The 18,564-nt window shown below is 38.4% G+C and overlaps 1 protein-coding gene across 6 annotated transcripts in view; it reads right to left on the bottom strand.

The window, feature by feature from the left end:
- Window positions 1–4,282: 4,282 nt before the first annotated feature.
- Window positions 4,283–18,564, bottom strand: part of BLNK (B cell linker) — a 92,010-nt gene continuing 77,728 nt past the window's right edge. For 4 of the 6 annotated variants that reach the window (XM_066191158.1, XM_066191156.1, XM_066191159.1 and 1 more), the window contains 11 exons: window positions 15,863–15,890; window positions 15,496–15,568; window positions 14,900–14,930; window positions 13,871–13,913; window positions 13,109–13,187; window positions 12,653–12,684; window positions 11,292–11,357; window positions 9,625–9,704; window positions 7,213–7,296; window positions 6,154–6,309; window positions 4,283–4,913 (listed from right to left, as the gene is read on the bottom strand). In XM_066191158.1, the coding sequence (XP_066047255.1) occupies window positions 4,794–4,913; window positions 6,154–6,309; window positions 7,213–7,296; window positions 9,625–9,704; window positions 11,292–11,357; window positions 12,653–12,684; window positions 13,109–13,187; window positions 13,871–13,913; window positions 14,900–14,930; window positions 15,496–15,568; window positions 15,863–15,890 (792 nt within the window). In that variant the 3' untranslated portion in view covers window positions 4,283–4,793. The remainder of the gene's footprint in view (window positions 4,914–6,153; window positions 6,310–7,212; window positions 7,297–9,624; window positions 9,705–11,291; window positions 11,358–12,652; window positions 12,685–13,108; window positions 13,188–13,870; window positions 13,914–14,899; window positions 14,931–15,495; window positions 15,569–15,862; window positions 15,891–18,564) is intronic. The other 2 variants (XM_066191155.1, XM_066191157.1) reach the window with 1 other exon arrangement.

Raw genomic sequence — 18,564 nt, 5'->3', positions numbered from 1 at the left:
CACTAACATGAATTCAACTTATGTTTTAAAAAGTGTTAAAATTACTTAAAAACAATTGCTTCAGTGATTAGATACATTTTTCTTTCTTGACATGTGTGTTGACAGGAAGATGCACACTAGCCTTGCAGCTGCTGAGTTATGTATGGAAGTCAACTGAAGATCTGACCTCAAAGATCAGTGTAGTTTGGGTGAATTAATATACAGTTGGTATGTGTTGTGTATCTAACCTGGATCATTTTGTGCTGCACAGTGGGCTTGAGCTCTGATGTTATTTTGGCTAGGAACTTTGAAGAAGACCAGTGTAGTGGTGAGGAAGCAGGTTGGAAAGAAACAGGATTAGGAAAGGACAAAAACATGTTAAGCTTTTTTGACTAGAAGGATCCTGCCTCAGGTTGCTCTTCTGTAAGCTGTGAAATTGAACCCATGAATTTTGGACATTGTCTTTGCCTTCTGTGGAAAAAATGTATGTGAAATTTGTTTCTAAACCTATTTGGTGCAATTTCAGCTAGGATGACCAGTTTTTATTAACAGTTCTGGAAATTCTGTAGCATTAGGGGGTTTTCTCTGTATTGATGAATCATGAGAGTGACAACTGTCACTGGAATTTTTTTCTAACTTGTTTGTTTTCGTATGAATTGACCTTAAATGGTACTGTGAAAACATTGTAAAGCTAGGAAATGTTGAAACAGGGTTGCTTTATATGATCTTAATTAATTGGCATGTGTCACTTCTTATGTGGACAGCCATCTCATTCAGTGCAGAGAATTATTGCTCCCTCCTGGGTAGTGATAAAATGTATTGTTTCCCCACCCTTAATTAGGTCCTCGTATTATTTAGTGCGGGTTGCTCAAGTACTGTTCTAAGTATATAATTTTATTCTTACGACCTTCCTTTTCCATAGTGCGTTGCTTGAGATCCTTAGAGTTCAGCATTTCTGCAGATCAGGTTTCAGAAAATCTCAGGTGGGACTTCACTGAAATCAACATCACAATAAATTACCATCAGGAGAAAATTTGGTTGAAGTGATTTGACCTGTGTCACAGTAGAAAGTGCAGTAGAAGATGCAGGGAAAATATGCTCAGTTCTTCAGTGAAATGTTCAGCTACTTTAACGGGGCATTTCTCAGCATCTTCAGTAAATGGGGAAAGGTATCTTACAAATATCCTACAAACCACAGTTTTTCATTACACAGCTGCAATTTATCCCTGAAGTATTGCATGAACCAAGTGAAACATAAATACATATGGAAAAATATTCAATGATTGTGTATTTAATGCTTGTATTGTAATGAATATAGCTGATGTGACAAGGTTGCACAGGTAGCTTGAAGTATCTTGATTTTGAGTGCTTGACTTTGCAACCACGACATTTTAAAAGAGCTTGTAACATTGCACACAGCAAGATAAACCTTGAATTGATTATATTGTTTTGGGACATACAAAGACAGGTGCAAGCACAAGGTCATCAACTGTTTGCACTAGTATCTGTGTTCAACCTTGAAGAGGCCTAAAATCTATCCCATTATGTATTCTTGACAAGATGTGTATTCATCAGTAATCCATGGTGCCCTTCCTCAGTAATTCCAGTGTTTCAACAAAAAATTGTTACAGAGCTGTTGTTATGTGAGACTTTTTTTTTTTTTTTAAAACAACACTTCCTAATAATCTGTTTGCTGCTGGTGCTTTTGATTGAAGGAAGAATGTAGTTTTGTAACTTGTGTGTCTGAACACTTGGATTTTTGAGAATGCAAGTTCTTACTCCTTTCATGGAGCAACATTGTCAGGAATGATATGCAGTACTCGTATTCTCTGTGTTGGGTAGGCAGAAAACATTTCTTGTTTGTACATTATTAAATATGACACTTTGCCCTGAGTTCTCATACAAAAGAACTAGTTCATTTTTAGTTCTAGGTTTAGGGATTTTTTGTGTGTATGTAGTGGTTTGTTGTTGTTGTTGTTTTGTTTTAGCAATTCAGTGAATGATAGTTATATGGAAAGGAAATTAGCTAACAGTATCACAGTATCAAAGAAAGATGAGGGGAGAGGTGTGTTGCCGTGTCTGTCAGGTCAGACTTGATATACCTGTTACCTGGTGCATACATGTGGTGGCATTAAGATGACTGCTAGCACTGCAACAGCCACACCAAGTCACCATTTCCTACATTTTCAGCCCACAGCACTGGGATTTTTAACACAGCAGGCTTCATCCTGAGCACCAATTTATGTCCAGAATGTAGGAAATGGTAACTTGGTACAATCATATACCCAAAACTTGCTTAAACCTTCTCTGGCTAAAACCACATTTCAAAATATGTCTGCACCATAGTCCTGCCAAGCTAGAGCAGACCTAGCTTGGGTATGGAAAGCAAAGTAACCGGTCTGCTTCGTTTGTTCCTGTACAAAACACTAAGGGTAGTAAAGTAGGTGATGGCATACTGGTGGGTTTGGGAAGGGGGGATTTGTCCCCCCATGGAGTCTTACTTTGTGCTTAAGAAGTTCTTATTTCAGGCTGACTGGATTATTTTGTGGAACATTGTGTTGCCTATCAGCTCCCTGCCTTGTCAAAACTGTAAGGTAGCCCTATAATAATGTATTATCTATGCCCTATCCATCACATAAACATGGATAAAAAATAAAGTAAGGTTGGAGGGTGAAGGTAACTGGCCTGTTCATCTAGAGCATATCTGGTATTTGTAGGTCAGCCACAAATGTACTGCTAAGCACTTAGAGCTGAGGGGCAGGAGCAGCAGTGCTTTAAAGTGCTCAGTGCTAATTACCTTAAAAAAGTGATACCTAGTCTCTTGTATGAAAGATATACACTTGAATTTCCCTTGTTCACACTATTTTTTCCCCCAGGTCTAGAATTATGGACATACTGCACATTTAACTCGGAAAGAATGTTTGAAGAACCTAGAGATTTTGTGGAGCAACACAGAAAGGTTAGCAGACAGACTGTTAGTACCCAAGTTTAAATACTGTGCAGTACATAAGCGAAAGGCAGGGACTACATGAATGCACAGGAATTTAAATACTCAGTGGCTGCTTTTTCACAGTGTACATCCATTGTGAGTATTGCTTGAAATAGCTTCTAAAGTGACGCTTAAAGGTGCTAAATATAATAGTACATAGATAGGAGTAAATTAAGCTTGCAGACATACTATCTTTTGTGTTAATTTTGACACCTCAACTTGGCAATCTTAATTTTCTAAAAATTTCAGTAGTATTAAGCATATTAATGTAAAACTGATAAAAACTGAGCAATATGCTAAACATAGCCCTTATGTAGTACTGTGAATGATCTGTGAGAGGTAGGCTTGTGTGAAGTCTGTATACGTCATTTCTTACTTGCAGTGTCTCATCACACTACAATTGGGTAAGTATTGTGTTGCGGAGGGAAGAAGCTGAGATGCCTCAAGGTATGTAGATAGCCATGTGCTGAGCATCATATTGGCATGCAGTTCTTTCTAGGAGACAGGTGCATTACTTCTACAACAAAAGCACAAGGAAGTAGTTGCAGAATACAGCTGTGCTATGGCCCTAAGTGACCTTGCTGAGACTTTGCAGGTCGTGACTCAGTCTTGCCTTTAATGCCTTGAATATAATCCTAGAAAACACTGCCTAATTTGGAACAAAAAACAAACCAGGAGTGTATCAAGTGTCAGTTTTGGAAAATAGCTTTAAGGTGGATGAGTCTTCAGGTGTGGTGAAACCAAACACAGCTAGAACTAGTTAACAATTGTTCCTAAAAGTTTTTCACTGATGCAGTTTATATGTTCATCAAATCTGTTTTCATCTCTTGAACATGTGTGGAAGTTTACTTTGTTCACAGTTATACAATAAGTAAACCGCTGTGATAGAACAGGCTATCACATTTTAAAAATGGAGTTTTTTTCTTTGTGTGTCTCCATTAACAGTAATTCAGCAAGAACTGAGCAAGTAATTAGTTTAGCAACGATGCAGGGCACCTGGGTCACCAACAATAGGCAATTTGAAGAGAAAAGGTTTGAGAGTCATTAAGCCAAATTGTGTGTATGTGTGTATATATATGAGATAAAGCTGTAAAAAGTGATACTGTTCATAACAAATTGTGGAGGAGCACATACAAATATATACATTAAAACATCAATGCGAGTAAATTGATGCTTTCTTGCTGGAAGGGTGCCAAGAAATGCAGTCCAGCAAAGTCTCCATACACTACTGAGTTTACAGTATTTTTAAATTTTATTTGTACATTTGAAAATAAAAATATCAGTGAAACAGAGTGAAGCTGAGGGAAAGTACAACACATCTCCGTAAATCTAAAACATTCAGGTGAATTTATTGCCACTAATCACAAAGTACAGTCCTATTTTCAACTTGTGCACAGTGATACATTAGGTCAAGTTGCTCTTAGTTCTGGGGTTGTGCACTTCACAAAGAAAGCAGTGATATGTGGTAGACAAACTGAAAGAGTAGATCACTGTGGGTATTCTCATTTTTAAAACTAGAATGGCCTTCCAGAAATCGATCTTCAAATAGCAGTCAGAGGACCAGGCTGTGGTATGCAGTTCTTCTTGTGACTTTGGATACCCATGTTGTCACCGATGACAGCGTATCTGCTTTGGCTTCTTGTGTTAAATGTCAACACTTTCCTGATAAAAGTGACGTGGGGTTCAACTCTCTGAAATGCATTTCTTACTAGTCTGTAGGTGCTCTTGAAGAGCGTTTCCCATAATTTTGGATTTTCTTTTTTTAATACCTTGTCCATGTCTTGGTATGTTGAATATTAAAGAGGTCTTCATTTTAGCAGTTTGATTAAGAAACTCTTACAATATGTTTCAGTTTTGTTGAGTCTTTTGTGTTGTTTTGGCTGTCAATTAGAACCAGGGAGGTGCGCTGATGATTCTCTACTATTTCAGCAACACTGTCAAAGCGCTGGATAAAGAAAACAAAAAATAATTAGTGCTGACTTCCTTTAAAGCTATAATATTGACAGGAATATTGACTGCGTCTTTTTATCTTTGCTTCTCATGTAATTGAAGAGCGTTAAACTACTTGTTACCAAGTTAGATGCTTTGCCTTTTAGTGAAAGCACTGATCCTTCTCTTAGTTCTGATTTTAGTCATAAACATATTAGATGTAGACAACAGAAGACATTACAGGCACCAGCTGTCTCCTTCTTTCCATTTGTGATTGCCACCTGCACAAACTGAACCACTGAGTTTGCTGTGGGCCATAGCGAAGTGACATTTCATTTTAACTTAATATGTACTTGGCTGCAGACTGGCTGCTCAGAAGCTGTGACAGATATGGTTCAGCCACCTCAGAGGGAAGGCTATGTCCAGGAGTAACAGGTACAGGCAGCCATCTATGAGAACTGTTCTAGTTACGCAGTTTTAGTGTTTGCCACTGTAAATTAGTATCCAGAATCTGATAGGTTTGTTGCTTTTCCTCTTGAACTTGGGTCAAGACTTTGGACCATCTATTTATCCTGAGGTCATTTTTCACCCTTTGTTGAAGACCAGGTGAGCTCCAGGCTATTATATTTTCTCTAATCTCAAAACTGGTGCCTGGGAGGCAGATAATTAGGCTATGTCAAGCCTCCTTTCACATTGCTGAAAAGCCTACTTTCTGCTGTGATAAACTGTTTTTCTGTTCTGAGTTTCTGTTTTGTTATCAGAGTAATTATCTCTGTGGCAGAGTAGATAATGAGTGATCTTTTCACTCCAGAGCTAAAGTTCAATATTTTCTTTATGTGAAAATGGTATTAACAGTAATATCATTCTCATTTTTGACAGTGTTGGGGGGCGGGGGGCTGTTTTTTTGAGCATGGCTATTCTTTGCAATTTTCCAAGAAACATAACTAGAGTCTTAGATAGAAGGTATATGGAGGACCATAAATAGAAAATTTATCTAGCAGCTGCAGCTTTTATCCTGTTAACTTTATTTAAACAGCTCTATGAGTATGTTTTAAATTTGATCTGTGGTTTTAGTTACAGTGTACAGGAGTGTTATAACACTGGTTTCTCTAGCTTGACAGATCAGTCATTATAAAGAGTATATTTTTATCTTCATACATGAAGAATTTTTTTGGTAATAGTGCAACACATAGTCCTTGCTTATTAAAAGTATTTAATTGAAAACTGTAAGGAAAAATATCCCCACATCATCTCACCTCTTCACCACTTTTTTCTCTGCCCAGTGCATATTGTCTTGTTGATTCAATAAATCGTATAGGAATGTTGTACACTCTTCTGTTGTAAAACACAACCAGTGTATATGGTTGCCGTGAGTCCTGTCCAGAACTCTTCCTTATTAGAAAAGATCCATCCTAAAGAGAGAAAAGCAGTCAGTGTATTTGCCTCATTTCTTTCCAACAATTTAGTTTGGTTTTGGCTTAGTCCTTTGATTTATATTAGCATTGAACCTTTCTCTCCCATTAGAAGAACAGAATAGCAGTAGATGAGAAGTGGCATGTATTCCTGCTAACAGTAGCTTACAAAGGTGTCATTTAAGAGTCACCTATGCTGCTGCCTGTTCTTTCTCTCAGCCAGAGAGAAAATGAAGTAATAAATACACAGTGGCAGCCACCTGTTGGGGTCCACAGACTGTAAGGGAATAGTTCCTGTCAGTGGCAGCAGGTAGGCAAGAAAGCAGGGAGAGGTGGAGATACCACTTCTCCAGAGCTGTCAAAGCACTCAGCACAGCCAAGCACCTGCACTCCCGACAATGTAACCCTGTGCTCACTAACTCACAGTAGCCTTCACCTGGTGATAGCCCCCATGCTCTGCCCCTTTATCCTGCTCTGTGGGCTTAGGCAAGAGTGGAAACCTACGTGCTGCTGAGGATGCAGCTCTACTGCTCCTCTTCCCTCCTGTGGCACCAGATTTTGTACAAAGAACAGCTGAGAGAACGCAAATTCTCCAAATACTTAAATGCACAGTGTTTCTATTTCAAAATGCATAGCAACACCAGCCTTTCCAAATAGCTGTTTTCACATGAGCCATTGGACAGTGGTGGAGACACTTAAAAGCCACTGGGCTTTGCATGAGCTTTAAGATCTTCCTCAGCTCACTAGTCTGTAATAGCTTTCTCTGCAGTGCTTTGGTCTTTGAGTTCAGAAAGCAGCTGATGCTCTCTGAATACTTCTGGTTGTCTTTTAAATTTTTTTTTATTTATTTGAAGTTTTGGGGTTTTTTTATGATAAGATAGACATTCTTTAAAAGTGACCTACCTTGTTTGATCGGTACAATGCATCTTCTGCCATTTTCCTATCACAAGTAGCGGCATACCATGCTTTACTGTGAACACCAGCATCCTAAAAAGAGAGGAACAGTGTTTCACCTGTAAAATAATAATGATAATAATAAAGAATATGGCCTGTAGGGGAGTTACTGCCAAATAATGACAGCTATGAAGAACTAAAATGCAGAAAACACAGAGTTTAGAAAAGTCTTTGCCAGGAGTTCACAGTTTTAGTTGGATAGAGGTGGGGCAAAGAAAAATTGGAGTGTCAAAACAGTGCTAACAGATTTGTGATAGAAGACTGATAAATGATAAAAGAGAGATGCCCTGAGGAAAGCAGTCAGGTTCAACTGTAGGATAGTTTTAAAGACAGAAGCTATTCCAGTAGAATTTAAAGAGGAATAAATGTTGAGGAATAAACAGACCATTAACAATTTAAATGCTGCTCAGTTGTGGGTGTGAGGTGTTTGGGTTTGGTTGGTGTCTAAGCTCTAGGAATGAAGTTTCCCATCTGCCTAATGCTATTTGTGAACACAAGCATGATTGTCTCCACCTGGACAGCATGAAGGTTGGATAAGTTTTGCATTACAGTAACAAGCTTAATGATAAAATAATTTTCACACAAGCTTTGTCACCTCTGCAGAAAACAGATTAAAGGTAGCACATTATAACTGAGCTGGTCTAGCTGACTTATTGCTGCCAGAAAGGGAATGTCTTGGCTTCTCCTTTGTGCTCATTTTGTTGTTCATCTGATCCCATGGTGAGATAATTCACTTTATTCAGCCTGCAGAAAAAAACCCCCACAAACCAACTTTCCTTTTTTGTGTTCACCTTTTTTTGTGTTTGACTGCCAAGCTGGTTTTCTGTCAGTTTAATGACTTGGCTCAACCCACTGCAGGATCAGAAAGGAACACCAGAGAGGCTGGGAGGGGAACTGACAGTGAGGAGAGCAGAGCCTCAATTTTGGGGCACTGCACTAAATTTTTAGACTGGCTCAGGCCATAACATATAATTTTACCTTCAAAAATTTTCCATGTATTTTTTTAGTCACACTATTCATTGGAAAAAGAAAGGGTGAGAGGATTTGCAAATATGAAAGGTACTTGCCCATGTAGAGAATGAGTCCAGTGAACAAAATTTTGTTCAACAAAAGAAGGAATCAATGGCCCCCAGACCTTTCTTCTACCACTGTCTGTGGCCTATAATGTAGAAGCAGACAGCTGCTGCCAATGTTTGGATGGGAACCAAGCAAAGAGTGAATGTCATGGGAATGAATGACATCTGTGAGCACCTGTATTGTGCAGGATGCTACAGCAAATGATACCACTGTATATAATTGCTGGGAAAATAACACTAACAGCTAATTTTTTTTTTTAATGGATCTTTTATTAAGTTCTATTTCTGCCCATGGCTGTTACATAAAAATTGCAAATGTAATTGCTACAGGCTGTTTATGTAGAGTCTTCTGGACTGCTTATTTGAAAGTAATTTTTATAACAAATATTTAGTGTGACACACAGTTAACATTTTTCCAGAACTTCAAATCCTTTGTGTTCTTCACTGTTGTATTATCTTTGTCATATCAGACTTTAGAACACTTACTGTTACTGGCTCTGCATGGTAGAGCCTTTGTTTTACACTCAACAGAACTATTTTTACCTTGTCTGTGTCTACTAGGCTTATAAGAATGGCTTTTTGAATTTTGTAGCCTCCCTTCATGCAAGATGAGAGTAAGGGGAATAGCACTGAAATGAAAATTACCTTGCATTTGCTTAGATCATTCAAAGCTTAATGTTGCAACAAAACACATAAAAAAAAGAATTTGCCATAAAACTGACAGCATTAACTCTAATGAGAAGAGATCTGTTTAAAGGAACAGAAGGGAGTTGGACTTGGGAGAAACTAAAACACGTAGGGGAGGCATCACAGCATCACTGTATTTGATTACTGCAATTTTTTTTCCCCTGAACACAATTTGTACAGCTCTAAGTAAGAAAAAAGGAGGCAATTAAAAACTCTTTATAGCAATCTATATCAAAGACTAGACTTCAGTACCTCACCACAGATTTCATTGTTTCAATGATATTGAAAGTATGAACTGGAGAGTCAGGAAGATATGAAATGAAAGCTTTTTGTGATCGGCAGAGTGCCAAGATTTAATATAATACTATTTACATGCTTTTCTACAGTTTGTTAAACCTTCTCTCCTATGCTACGTGTTCTGAGCATATTTTAATCAAAGCCAATATTCAGATTATTTGTGCTACAGAAAAGCCTCATTGCAAAAGGGGGCACAGAAGCCTTCCACAAAAGGCGTGCCATTTTCTTTTGAAAGGGGGTAGGGGTGGAAATACTATTTTAAAATAAAGGATAAGGAGATTTTTGTAGTATGAATTTATACCTGGTCTGCAGAACTTGAAATAGATGAAGTGCTGCTGGGAGGGGAAGCACCCAAAGAACGGTTTGCAGCTTCTGGCACTTCTAGAAAAAAAGAACAACACGTATAAGTTTTCAAAGTATGTTTGTTATGATGTAAGAAATTGATTTGTTACAAGGATTTGTTTGGAAGATCTGGAAATGCTTGACCCTCAGGAAAGCTTTCTACTGGAAATGGATGGGGCCTATATAAGTGCTGGGACACTTGCCTGCCCAAAGGGTAGCCTTGCTTGTGAAGGGAAAACCAGTTTGGATGATGATTTGGTTATTAGCCAGAACTAGACTCAGAATACAGGAAAAAAATATCTTCCACTGTCAAAGTGAATGAATGTAACAATAGAAACAATAGAACAAAAGAAAATGCAAGAACACGATGCAAGTAATTCTCAGTCCAGTGTGAGAAGCAGTCTTACAGGTGAGCGAGTCAGGAAAATTAATTTATTTCAGAGGTAATTTTCACTAATTTAGACTACTTGAATTGTTTGTATGCATGTGCAAGAAGTTCAGGCAGCTAAGTGGAGAAGCAGAATTAATAGAAAACATTATTATGCTTAATTGGAATAACAAAGCATAGTTGAAAATAGTTACTAGGGCTGAAATACAGATTTCAGAGTTTAAGAAATCAGAAGTGAAATGTTTGTGTAGTGTTGCATAATAATGACATGATAGAAGTAAGTGTGGATAATTGCTTTCCGGTAAAACAGAATTTGGCCCAAGAGTGTAGGTGTCTGCTATAGGTACTTGTGAACACAGCTGGATGCAAATCAATATACTAGAGAAGATCATTGTAGAAAGTTGAGTGATACTTATTTTGTTATTATGGGAGGCTTTTTTTCCTGTCTATTTTACTTACTGGGGAAAACAAATGCTACCCTTTCTGGATAGGGTGCTCTGCAGACTGCATTGTCAAATCTTCACTAACAAAATTCTCATTTAGATCTCGGTTTAGAAAGCAATAAGAATGTTACAGAAAGACCATACAGTGGCCAGAATTAAAAAATTCAATTGCACTGAAGAGCTCAAAGACTCAATGTGTGAAGTATATTTAGAATTTCTTTTGAAGTAAAGATGCAACTGCCTAGAAGCTGCATCCCAAGTGGAAGGGAGACATTTTAGGGAGCAGTTCCAGCTCTCAATGAATTAATAATCACCTGAAGAAGGCTATGCAATATTATGGATTTTGGTTTTCCTGTAAAATTTTCACTGACCGGCTGTTAAAGCCACAGCTGAAAGTAGATTATATGAATGAAGCAAGAACTGCCAGAAGTCAGTCAGATTAGTGAATTAGACTTGACAAAAGGTTATTAAAATAAATAATGAAAGACACCTTGGCTGTGTGTAAAAAAGTAAAGAGAGATGGGGCTTTATGCAATAAGAATTTTATTGATTTTAAAGATAATCTAGTACTAAAGAAATAGTAGTTCTGGTACAGAAATGGAAATTCCCATAATCATATTGGAAGCAGAGCTTAAATAACTTCAGTACAATTGAACTGATGGGCCCAGATAATCTTTACCTGGGCAATTTTAAAAACTGGCACATGACATTCAGGAGTGGTAACAGTTCCTTTATGTAATTTTCAAGTCAGGATGGTATCAAATGATTAAAGAATACCAAACACAATTGATATACCTAAAGTGGAAAAAGTGACTTGAGCATCTACATGGCTTTTTGTCTGATTCCACAGAACACAAGGCCCTAGGAGAGAATTTGAAGGAAATAACATCAGGTTTCGGAAGTAAAAGTGCAACTAACAAGAGAAAATCTGAATCTTAGCCAAGTAGATAAAATGTTACAGCTCTTTCATAAAATAACAGTTCTACAAAGAGGGAATGTGGCACTGTACTTAATCTGGACTTCAGAGAAGCATTTGACACTGTGCCATACGGGAAATAAGTACTTTTAATGATGAAGATGGAAGTTAGCTCTAGGCTTGTGTGGGGACAAAGAAGAGATGGCAGCTTATGCTGAAGGGACAGTAGTGATTATGCAACCAGTGGTATATATTATAAAGTTGCTATTGGACCTGGCACGGAATAAGATTATGCTAAAGAAAGTTTACTAATCAGAGCATCATTTAGCACCAGATGGTCTTGAAGAATAGTTACAGTTCCAGGAATAGTAAGAATTTATGCTTCAAGTTGAAGCACATCAGCTGTGTGACAGGAGCAGACAAATTTGAGTGCATCAGTCAAGAGCATTAATGTGAACCATATTATGCTTCCTCAGCACCGGAGATATAATTGCACCCGGCATCAAGCAAATGTTTCCAGGAAAGAGATACACTAGTAATAGCACGCAAGTTTAAGCTACAGCAAATGTAGATTTCTATGTGCCATTCTCACCATCTGTTTAGAGTGCGAAAGGTATGTTCAGACTGAGTATGTACAGTAAGGGGCTTACAGGAAGGTCAGACAAGTGTCTGCTAACAACTAGAAAAATGTTAAATCTAATTTACACTTCTGTACAAGGAGGGTTTAGTTACATATTACCTAATTTGTTTTTAGCTGTGAACTAAAAAAAGCCCATCTCGGAAAGCACTACTTCAAGAAGAGCTTTAGCATTTGCTATTATAAAAGTACCTTCTTTTTTCCTTCTGTAGAAAAAGAATAGCAATAATAATCTGTCTGTCTTCTAGGCAACAGAAACCTGGAGCAGCCCAGAAATGTCATATTTAGGATTCTTCTGTGACAAGGAAGATTGATGGAATCTTTATTATGATGGGAAATGACCCGAACTGCATTTGGTAGAAATTTCCAGTGTTCATAAATGTAAATGAAGCACCCATTTTCCATCAATAATCCTGAGATACTCCCTTTATTTTACTAGCTGAGCTAAGATCCTCGATACTTGACCTCCTCTTTGTATGCATTACAGATACATTAATTCCAAATTAATTAATATGCAAGGTATTTTGAAATAAATTAAATTCAAAGCTTAATTTAAAATTATAAGTTAGTCACATTTTAAATCAAAAACTGAATTATACTTACTTGGCAGAATTGAGGACTTTTGGAGCAGAGGCCTGAAATAAATGTCAAGAGATTACAGAAAAGTCTGAGGGGAGGTACCCAGCCCTGATAATATGAAAATTTAGTGTTTGAAGTATGCAGTGGTAGAATGTGTTCCATCTCACCCATTTGTTCATTGAGGAACATGGGTCTGATACAGGTATTTAAAACAAATTATATGCCACTAGTAGGAACTTAAACATATGTTTTAAATCTCTATCACCTATTACAGATTATACCCCTCATGCTTTTTGGTGATGGTTATGGTATCTGTGTGTGTTCATTTGCTGTGTTTTATATTTTTTGCTACTGTGAGGCTTCAGGAATCTCAGCTCTGAAAAAGCAACAAGAAGGCTCCAGTGAAAAGAGTGCTCCCCTTTGAGCCTCTCACAGCTGGTGCATTGAAATATTCAAAAAAAGGATGGAAAGGGATCTTACTTTTGGACACCACTTGGAAGGGGGGGAAGTGGAAGTTCCTGGTTGGAATTGCGCCGCCGTTCTGCTGCCGTGGGTTTTTCTGTAGTTTGGGAAAACAAATGGTACAGTCAAGATTTCTTCAGAAATATTTTATCCCAGATTAGGGAGTTCTAATAGGTGAAGGAGGGTTTCTTTTACTATGAATTTGGGTTTTTTTTTTCCTTACATGGCTGCCTGTCATCGCGCTGCCTTTTTTTGTTTTCGTTTTTGTTTTTTTAAACTAATTCTAGGCAAATATCTGTGCTATGGATGTCTGCAGGGCTCAGTGAGATTCTGTGACACAAGAGGAGGGTGCTGGGGCTGGGCCGGCCTGAGCATCCCAGCCTGGAGTGAGGCAGCAGCTCCCGCTGAGCCTTGCCTGGAGGAGCCGCCGCCTCACACAGACAGGACAGGATGGATTTCCTGCCTGTGCCAGGAGAGATGGTTCTGGCTGGTTCAGAACCCGTCCCTCCCTTCCCCCTTCTCCACTTGCAGGGCTACACGGGCACACTGCTGGTCCTACATCACCCCGCCAGTAACCTCAGCAGTTTTCCTGTGACTGCTTTTAGGGAACAATGATTTTCAGTGCAACTAAGGCTGCCCAGATCCAGTTTGTAATCGCTAAAACCAAACACCCCTCGAAAACCTACAGTAAGTTGAATATGGTGTTGTTTGTTTCATGTTTTTAGTAAAAAAAAAATCCAGATAAATGTCAACTTTTTCACAGTAGTAGCTATAATTTACCTTCATTTGCACTTAGAGTTTCTCTGGAAGGTAAACATGGTTTCTGCAGTAAAAGAGAAGGACAACCAAGTTATTAACTGGCACATTTCTTGTACAGCAAATGTTTATAATTTATACTTTTTGTGAAATAGCTTAGAATTGACAACATCCTGGAAGAATTAGGAGGCAGCAACATAGCCATTCTGTGAAGAGCCTCTAGTTGTATGACCTTGAAGTTTGGGATTTTGCAAAGGAGATTTGGAAAGAATCCCAGTTTGTGGGTATAAATAGAGAAAAAGTAAAATCTAGACGGTTCATTCTTATCTCAGGCCCCAAAATGAAAAGTCTATCCCAAATACCCAAATAGTTGCAAATCAAAAATTGATTTTCACCCTTATTGAGCTATGCACACAAATATCTGAACACATTTCTGTTTACTGAAAGTTAAACTGTTCGTTTAGCTCACAGTAAAACTGGAACCAATCTTCCAGTTTACTTTTTTTTTGTTTTCATTTTGAAACAATGATAATAAACTGCCAGTTTTGAAACATTTTTCAAATTAATCTCTTTGAAAATTTCAACCAGTCCTCTTACTTTCTGCCACAAGAAGTTTTGGGATATTTTTGAAATTATGAAATACTTACTGAAAAACCTCAGACAAATTCTGGTAAAATCCTACATATTTTTTGAGCTATCACTTGCAGTGAACTCATGTTCCCCATAGGCAGCCCTGTACATTCTGAGAATACTTCTGAATTGTGTGTGTTCCCATTTATTTCTCATTTTTTAAGTTCATGCACTGTGTTTATTGTTACATCCTAGAGCACTGAACTCAAATGTTGCTTTGATCAAAATTTTTTCTGCTTAAGCAGAAAGATCATTGATCTTCATTCATGTAATAGCACCCAAATAATTCCTGTCTTTATAACTCTTTCCCCTAATATGTTTTGCATTTATCTTGTACCCAAACCCATGATAAAATTAAGTTTTACAATAGATTAAAAATCTAATAAAATTTTTGGTTGATTATGCAATTACAAGTCAACTTACTGGTGAAATTACTGCAAGAGAAGTTTTCTTGCTGAAGTGTGGAGGGGAAAGAATGAGAATATGGTTACTTATTAGCACATACATGGATTCATTTAGCAACTAAGCATCAGTTTAATTGGTTCTTGGGGTATTTCTGTCTAAAATGGAATTCACTGGACACTTGTGGCAGTTTGAAATAAACTAGAATGAAAAAGGAATAAGGGAATCAGATACAATGTGGGCACTCAGTAAAGGTACCTAACTCAAGGAAGCTACAACTCTGTCCAACACTTAAAATGACTTGGGTGGGGCAGGAAAACTTAGTGACAGCTTTCTGCACTTCTAGGCTGCACGTGCTAGTGCTGCAGTATGGGACTAAATCAGACAAGGCAGCCAGCATCTGCCATCAGCAGCAGGCAGTGAAGGGCCAGGCCACTTGGCATACAAACAGCATTCCTCCAGAAATAACAAAATAACCAACTCAGGATAACTTTCACAAACAGGAATAAATATTATTCCTGAATTCTAATTGCTGTAGACAAGGATAGAAGGTAGCTCCTAATATGTCTATTAAACCCATCTCCATCAAAGAAGTATTTTTATCATTTTTTACTCACAGGCCCCTTGGTAAGGGAGATGGAGCTGCTCCAGTGGGAAATCTGGATTCTTGTGTGTTATTGAACCTCTGACCTAGAGGCGCAAGCAACATATTTAGTATGCAACGTGAGCTGTATCTGAACAGTGGATTTTCCTCATTGCCATTTTAGTGTTAATGTAATAAAGGTAAAAATATCCATTGCTTCAGTTTTTTTGTTAACATGTTTACAGTCTGATTATACAAGAGAACAGCTCAGTAACACTTCTTGCTTATTGCTGATGGTACAGATAAAATTTACACTGGCACACTACACTGTGTTCTGTACTACGGTAACTGGTGGCGCATTAGTCCCTCTCATATTGCTGTGTTTTTATCTGAATACTTACTTTCATCATTATTGTTTGCCTCATGGTCCTGTAATGGAAAAATAGGTTAGATTTGATATGAAGGAATAAAAAAAGAAATTACTGTGTTCAGTTTTATGTCCTTCACTACTAGAAGGACATGGAGGTGATGGAGCAGAGAAGGGCAAGAAGGCTGGTGAAGGGACTGAAGCACAAATCTTATGTGGAGTGGCTGAGGGAGCTGGGGGTGTTTAGCCTGGAGAAAAGGAGGCTCAGGTGGGGCTTATTGTTCTCTACAAGTACCTGAAAGGAGGGTACCAGTCTTTTCTCCCAGGTAACAAATGACAGGAGAAGAGGAAACGGCCTTATGATGCACCAGGTAAGGTTTAGATTAGATATTAGAAAAAAGAAATTCACTGAAAGTGTGGTCAGACATGGAAGAGGTGGAATCACCATCCTTGGAAGTGTTCAAAAGCCATGTGGATGTGGCACTTAGAGACATGGTTTAGTGGTGAACATGGTGGTGCTGGATTAACAGTTGGAACTTGATCTTGGATGTCTTTCTCAGCCCGATTCTTTAATTATTAAATGAGAACTGCATGAATAATCAATATGGTTTTGGTACCTGTAGTAATTTTTAAAGAAATTTGTACAGAAGGTATATAGTATCTAGAATACTTCCATGATGTCATTTGAAAAATTTTAAGCAATGATCGAATTTTGAACTTTCTAATAATCTTGAGATTGCTTGTAGTAAGTATTGAGAAAATCTGGCCATAGTTTTGTAGTGAGACCTTTTGGTTCAGGTTTAATTCCTGACCTGGAAGACAGAACATTTTGCAGCAGATTTGAATATACTAAAACCACATCTTCCACTGAACAGAGGAAACTTAGTAGACTCTCTTGTCACCATGCTAGAATTGAAGCAATCCACCTAATTTCCTGGCTTCTTCTGGAGACACTTAATTTTGGCTCCCATTTCTTGACTTTTAGGGAATCAAGGCTCCCATCTGATAAGTGTCTTTCAAAGAGGCACCAGTTATTAATTTGTCTGTCTTCATCTTCCCAGCTAATGGCTTTTCACTAATGTTAGTGACAAATGCCTCCATTCTCTGGCTGGAGAGGTGTAATCCATCACCCAGCAGTTGCGGAAATGAGACATGGCAAAATTTTTTCTCCCAGTCAGCTCTGGCCTTTGAGAGGAGCAAGGGTTACAGTTGTGTGCACATGATCAGTGCTGGTTAGTGCTGACAGCAGACTGAATGGGAGCAGTTAACAGACGTTTCACTTATTGTTTGGGCTTTGTCAATGTGCTGTAGCCAGGGATGGAAAGGAACAACAGGATGGAAAGAGCACTGGACAAACAAACATCATGCTCATTACCATTTGTTTGTTTAAAATTGTAAAGGCCGCCACTTACAAGACATGCAAAGACCCCAAAATTCGGAGTGCACCGGGTAACTCTTTCCTAGGCTGACTCTTGTGACAAACTGGTGAACTGCAAGCACCCAGGAGCTGAATACACCTGCGGTACAGTTGAGTGTTTGTCTGGGAGCTCCATCTTGGAGCTGTAACTCACTCAGTGAGTGGCTCCAGCTAAAGGATAATCTCTTTTCACTCTCTGCAAAGCTAGGATGATATCCATCTCAGACGTAAGCTCTGAAAAGGCACTAATGGAGAGGTTTCAGCTGCAATATGGCACTCGAGTCTGTTCTGAAGCAGGACTATTCTCAGTGCTGATCAGATAGTGGAATCTTGGTCCAACATTCTCCCTTCAGACACAACTTTTTTTTCTTATCTTGTACTTGTAAGAAAAGCTGAGAAATCAAACTATTTCATAAAAGAGAAATCCCAAATTTGGCACTGTTTAGGAATTGTTCAGAGTCCCACAGGATACAGATCTAAATGCAAAGAATTTTGTGACGAAGTGGAAGGGAAACTAAAATGCTGATGCTGTTGTATGCACAAACTGCTTGGTACACAAGAAATTTAAAGACTGAAGTAAGACTATAAGGTGCTCATATACCACCTGCACTGTGTTATCATAACATCTAATCCTATTATGTTACCTCAAATTCCTAGTTTTAAGTGTCTAATTTCTCTATATACTTATTGGTAGACTGATTGTTTCTTAGGGACAATTCTGAGCACAGGGCTGGGACAGGGTCTGAGCATGTGGCTTTTGGCACAGATGCTGACACAGTTATACTGCTCTGTTCTTGATAGTTGGCTCTTCATGCAGACCCTCTCAAGCTGGCATAGCTGTGAATAGAGCTATGGTGCAGATCAGTTTTTGGAGCTAATCTGGCTGAAAAGGAATCCTCTATGATTTGCTTTTGCTCATTTCTGCAGCTGGACAAGTTTTCAAAGAGTTTGCTTCAAAAAAAACCAGCAGAGTGGAAGGGACAGACTGGGATAAGAGCAGAAGGAGAAGAGGACTGGCTGAAACAGAGCCTTAGGACCCAAGGCTTGTAATTAGGCCTTCAAGGACTGCATTTTCTAATGATACTGGTTACTCAGACTACCCAGTCTGACATTTTAGAAGGCTTCCATTTTCAGAAAGCATCAATCACCTCACCAGTTGAGAGGAATGAGACGCAAGGAAAAGTGCTTCAGACTGGGAAAAATCATCCTTTGCTACTTAAAGTAAGGTTCCTGAAGTACAACTGGTATTTTTCAGTACAAGAAACTCTTTTTGTGGACTGAGACATACATCCGTTAAAACATCTGAACTTTTTCTTGGA

Source organism: Chamaea fasciata, unplaced genomic scaffold (genome assembly GCF_029207755.1).
Source record: "Chamaea fasciata isolate MVZ Bird 193981 ecotype frontalis unplaced genomic scaffold, bChaFas1.0.hap1 SCAF_9, whole genome shotgun sequence".
Taxonomy (NCBI): domain Eukaryota; kingdom Metazoa; phylum Chordata; class Aves; order Passeriformes; family Sylviidae; genus Chamaea; species Chamaea fasciata.
This window is presented reverse-complemented; position numbering and strand designations above follow the sequence as displayed.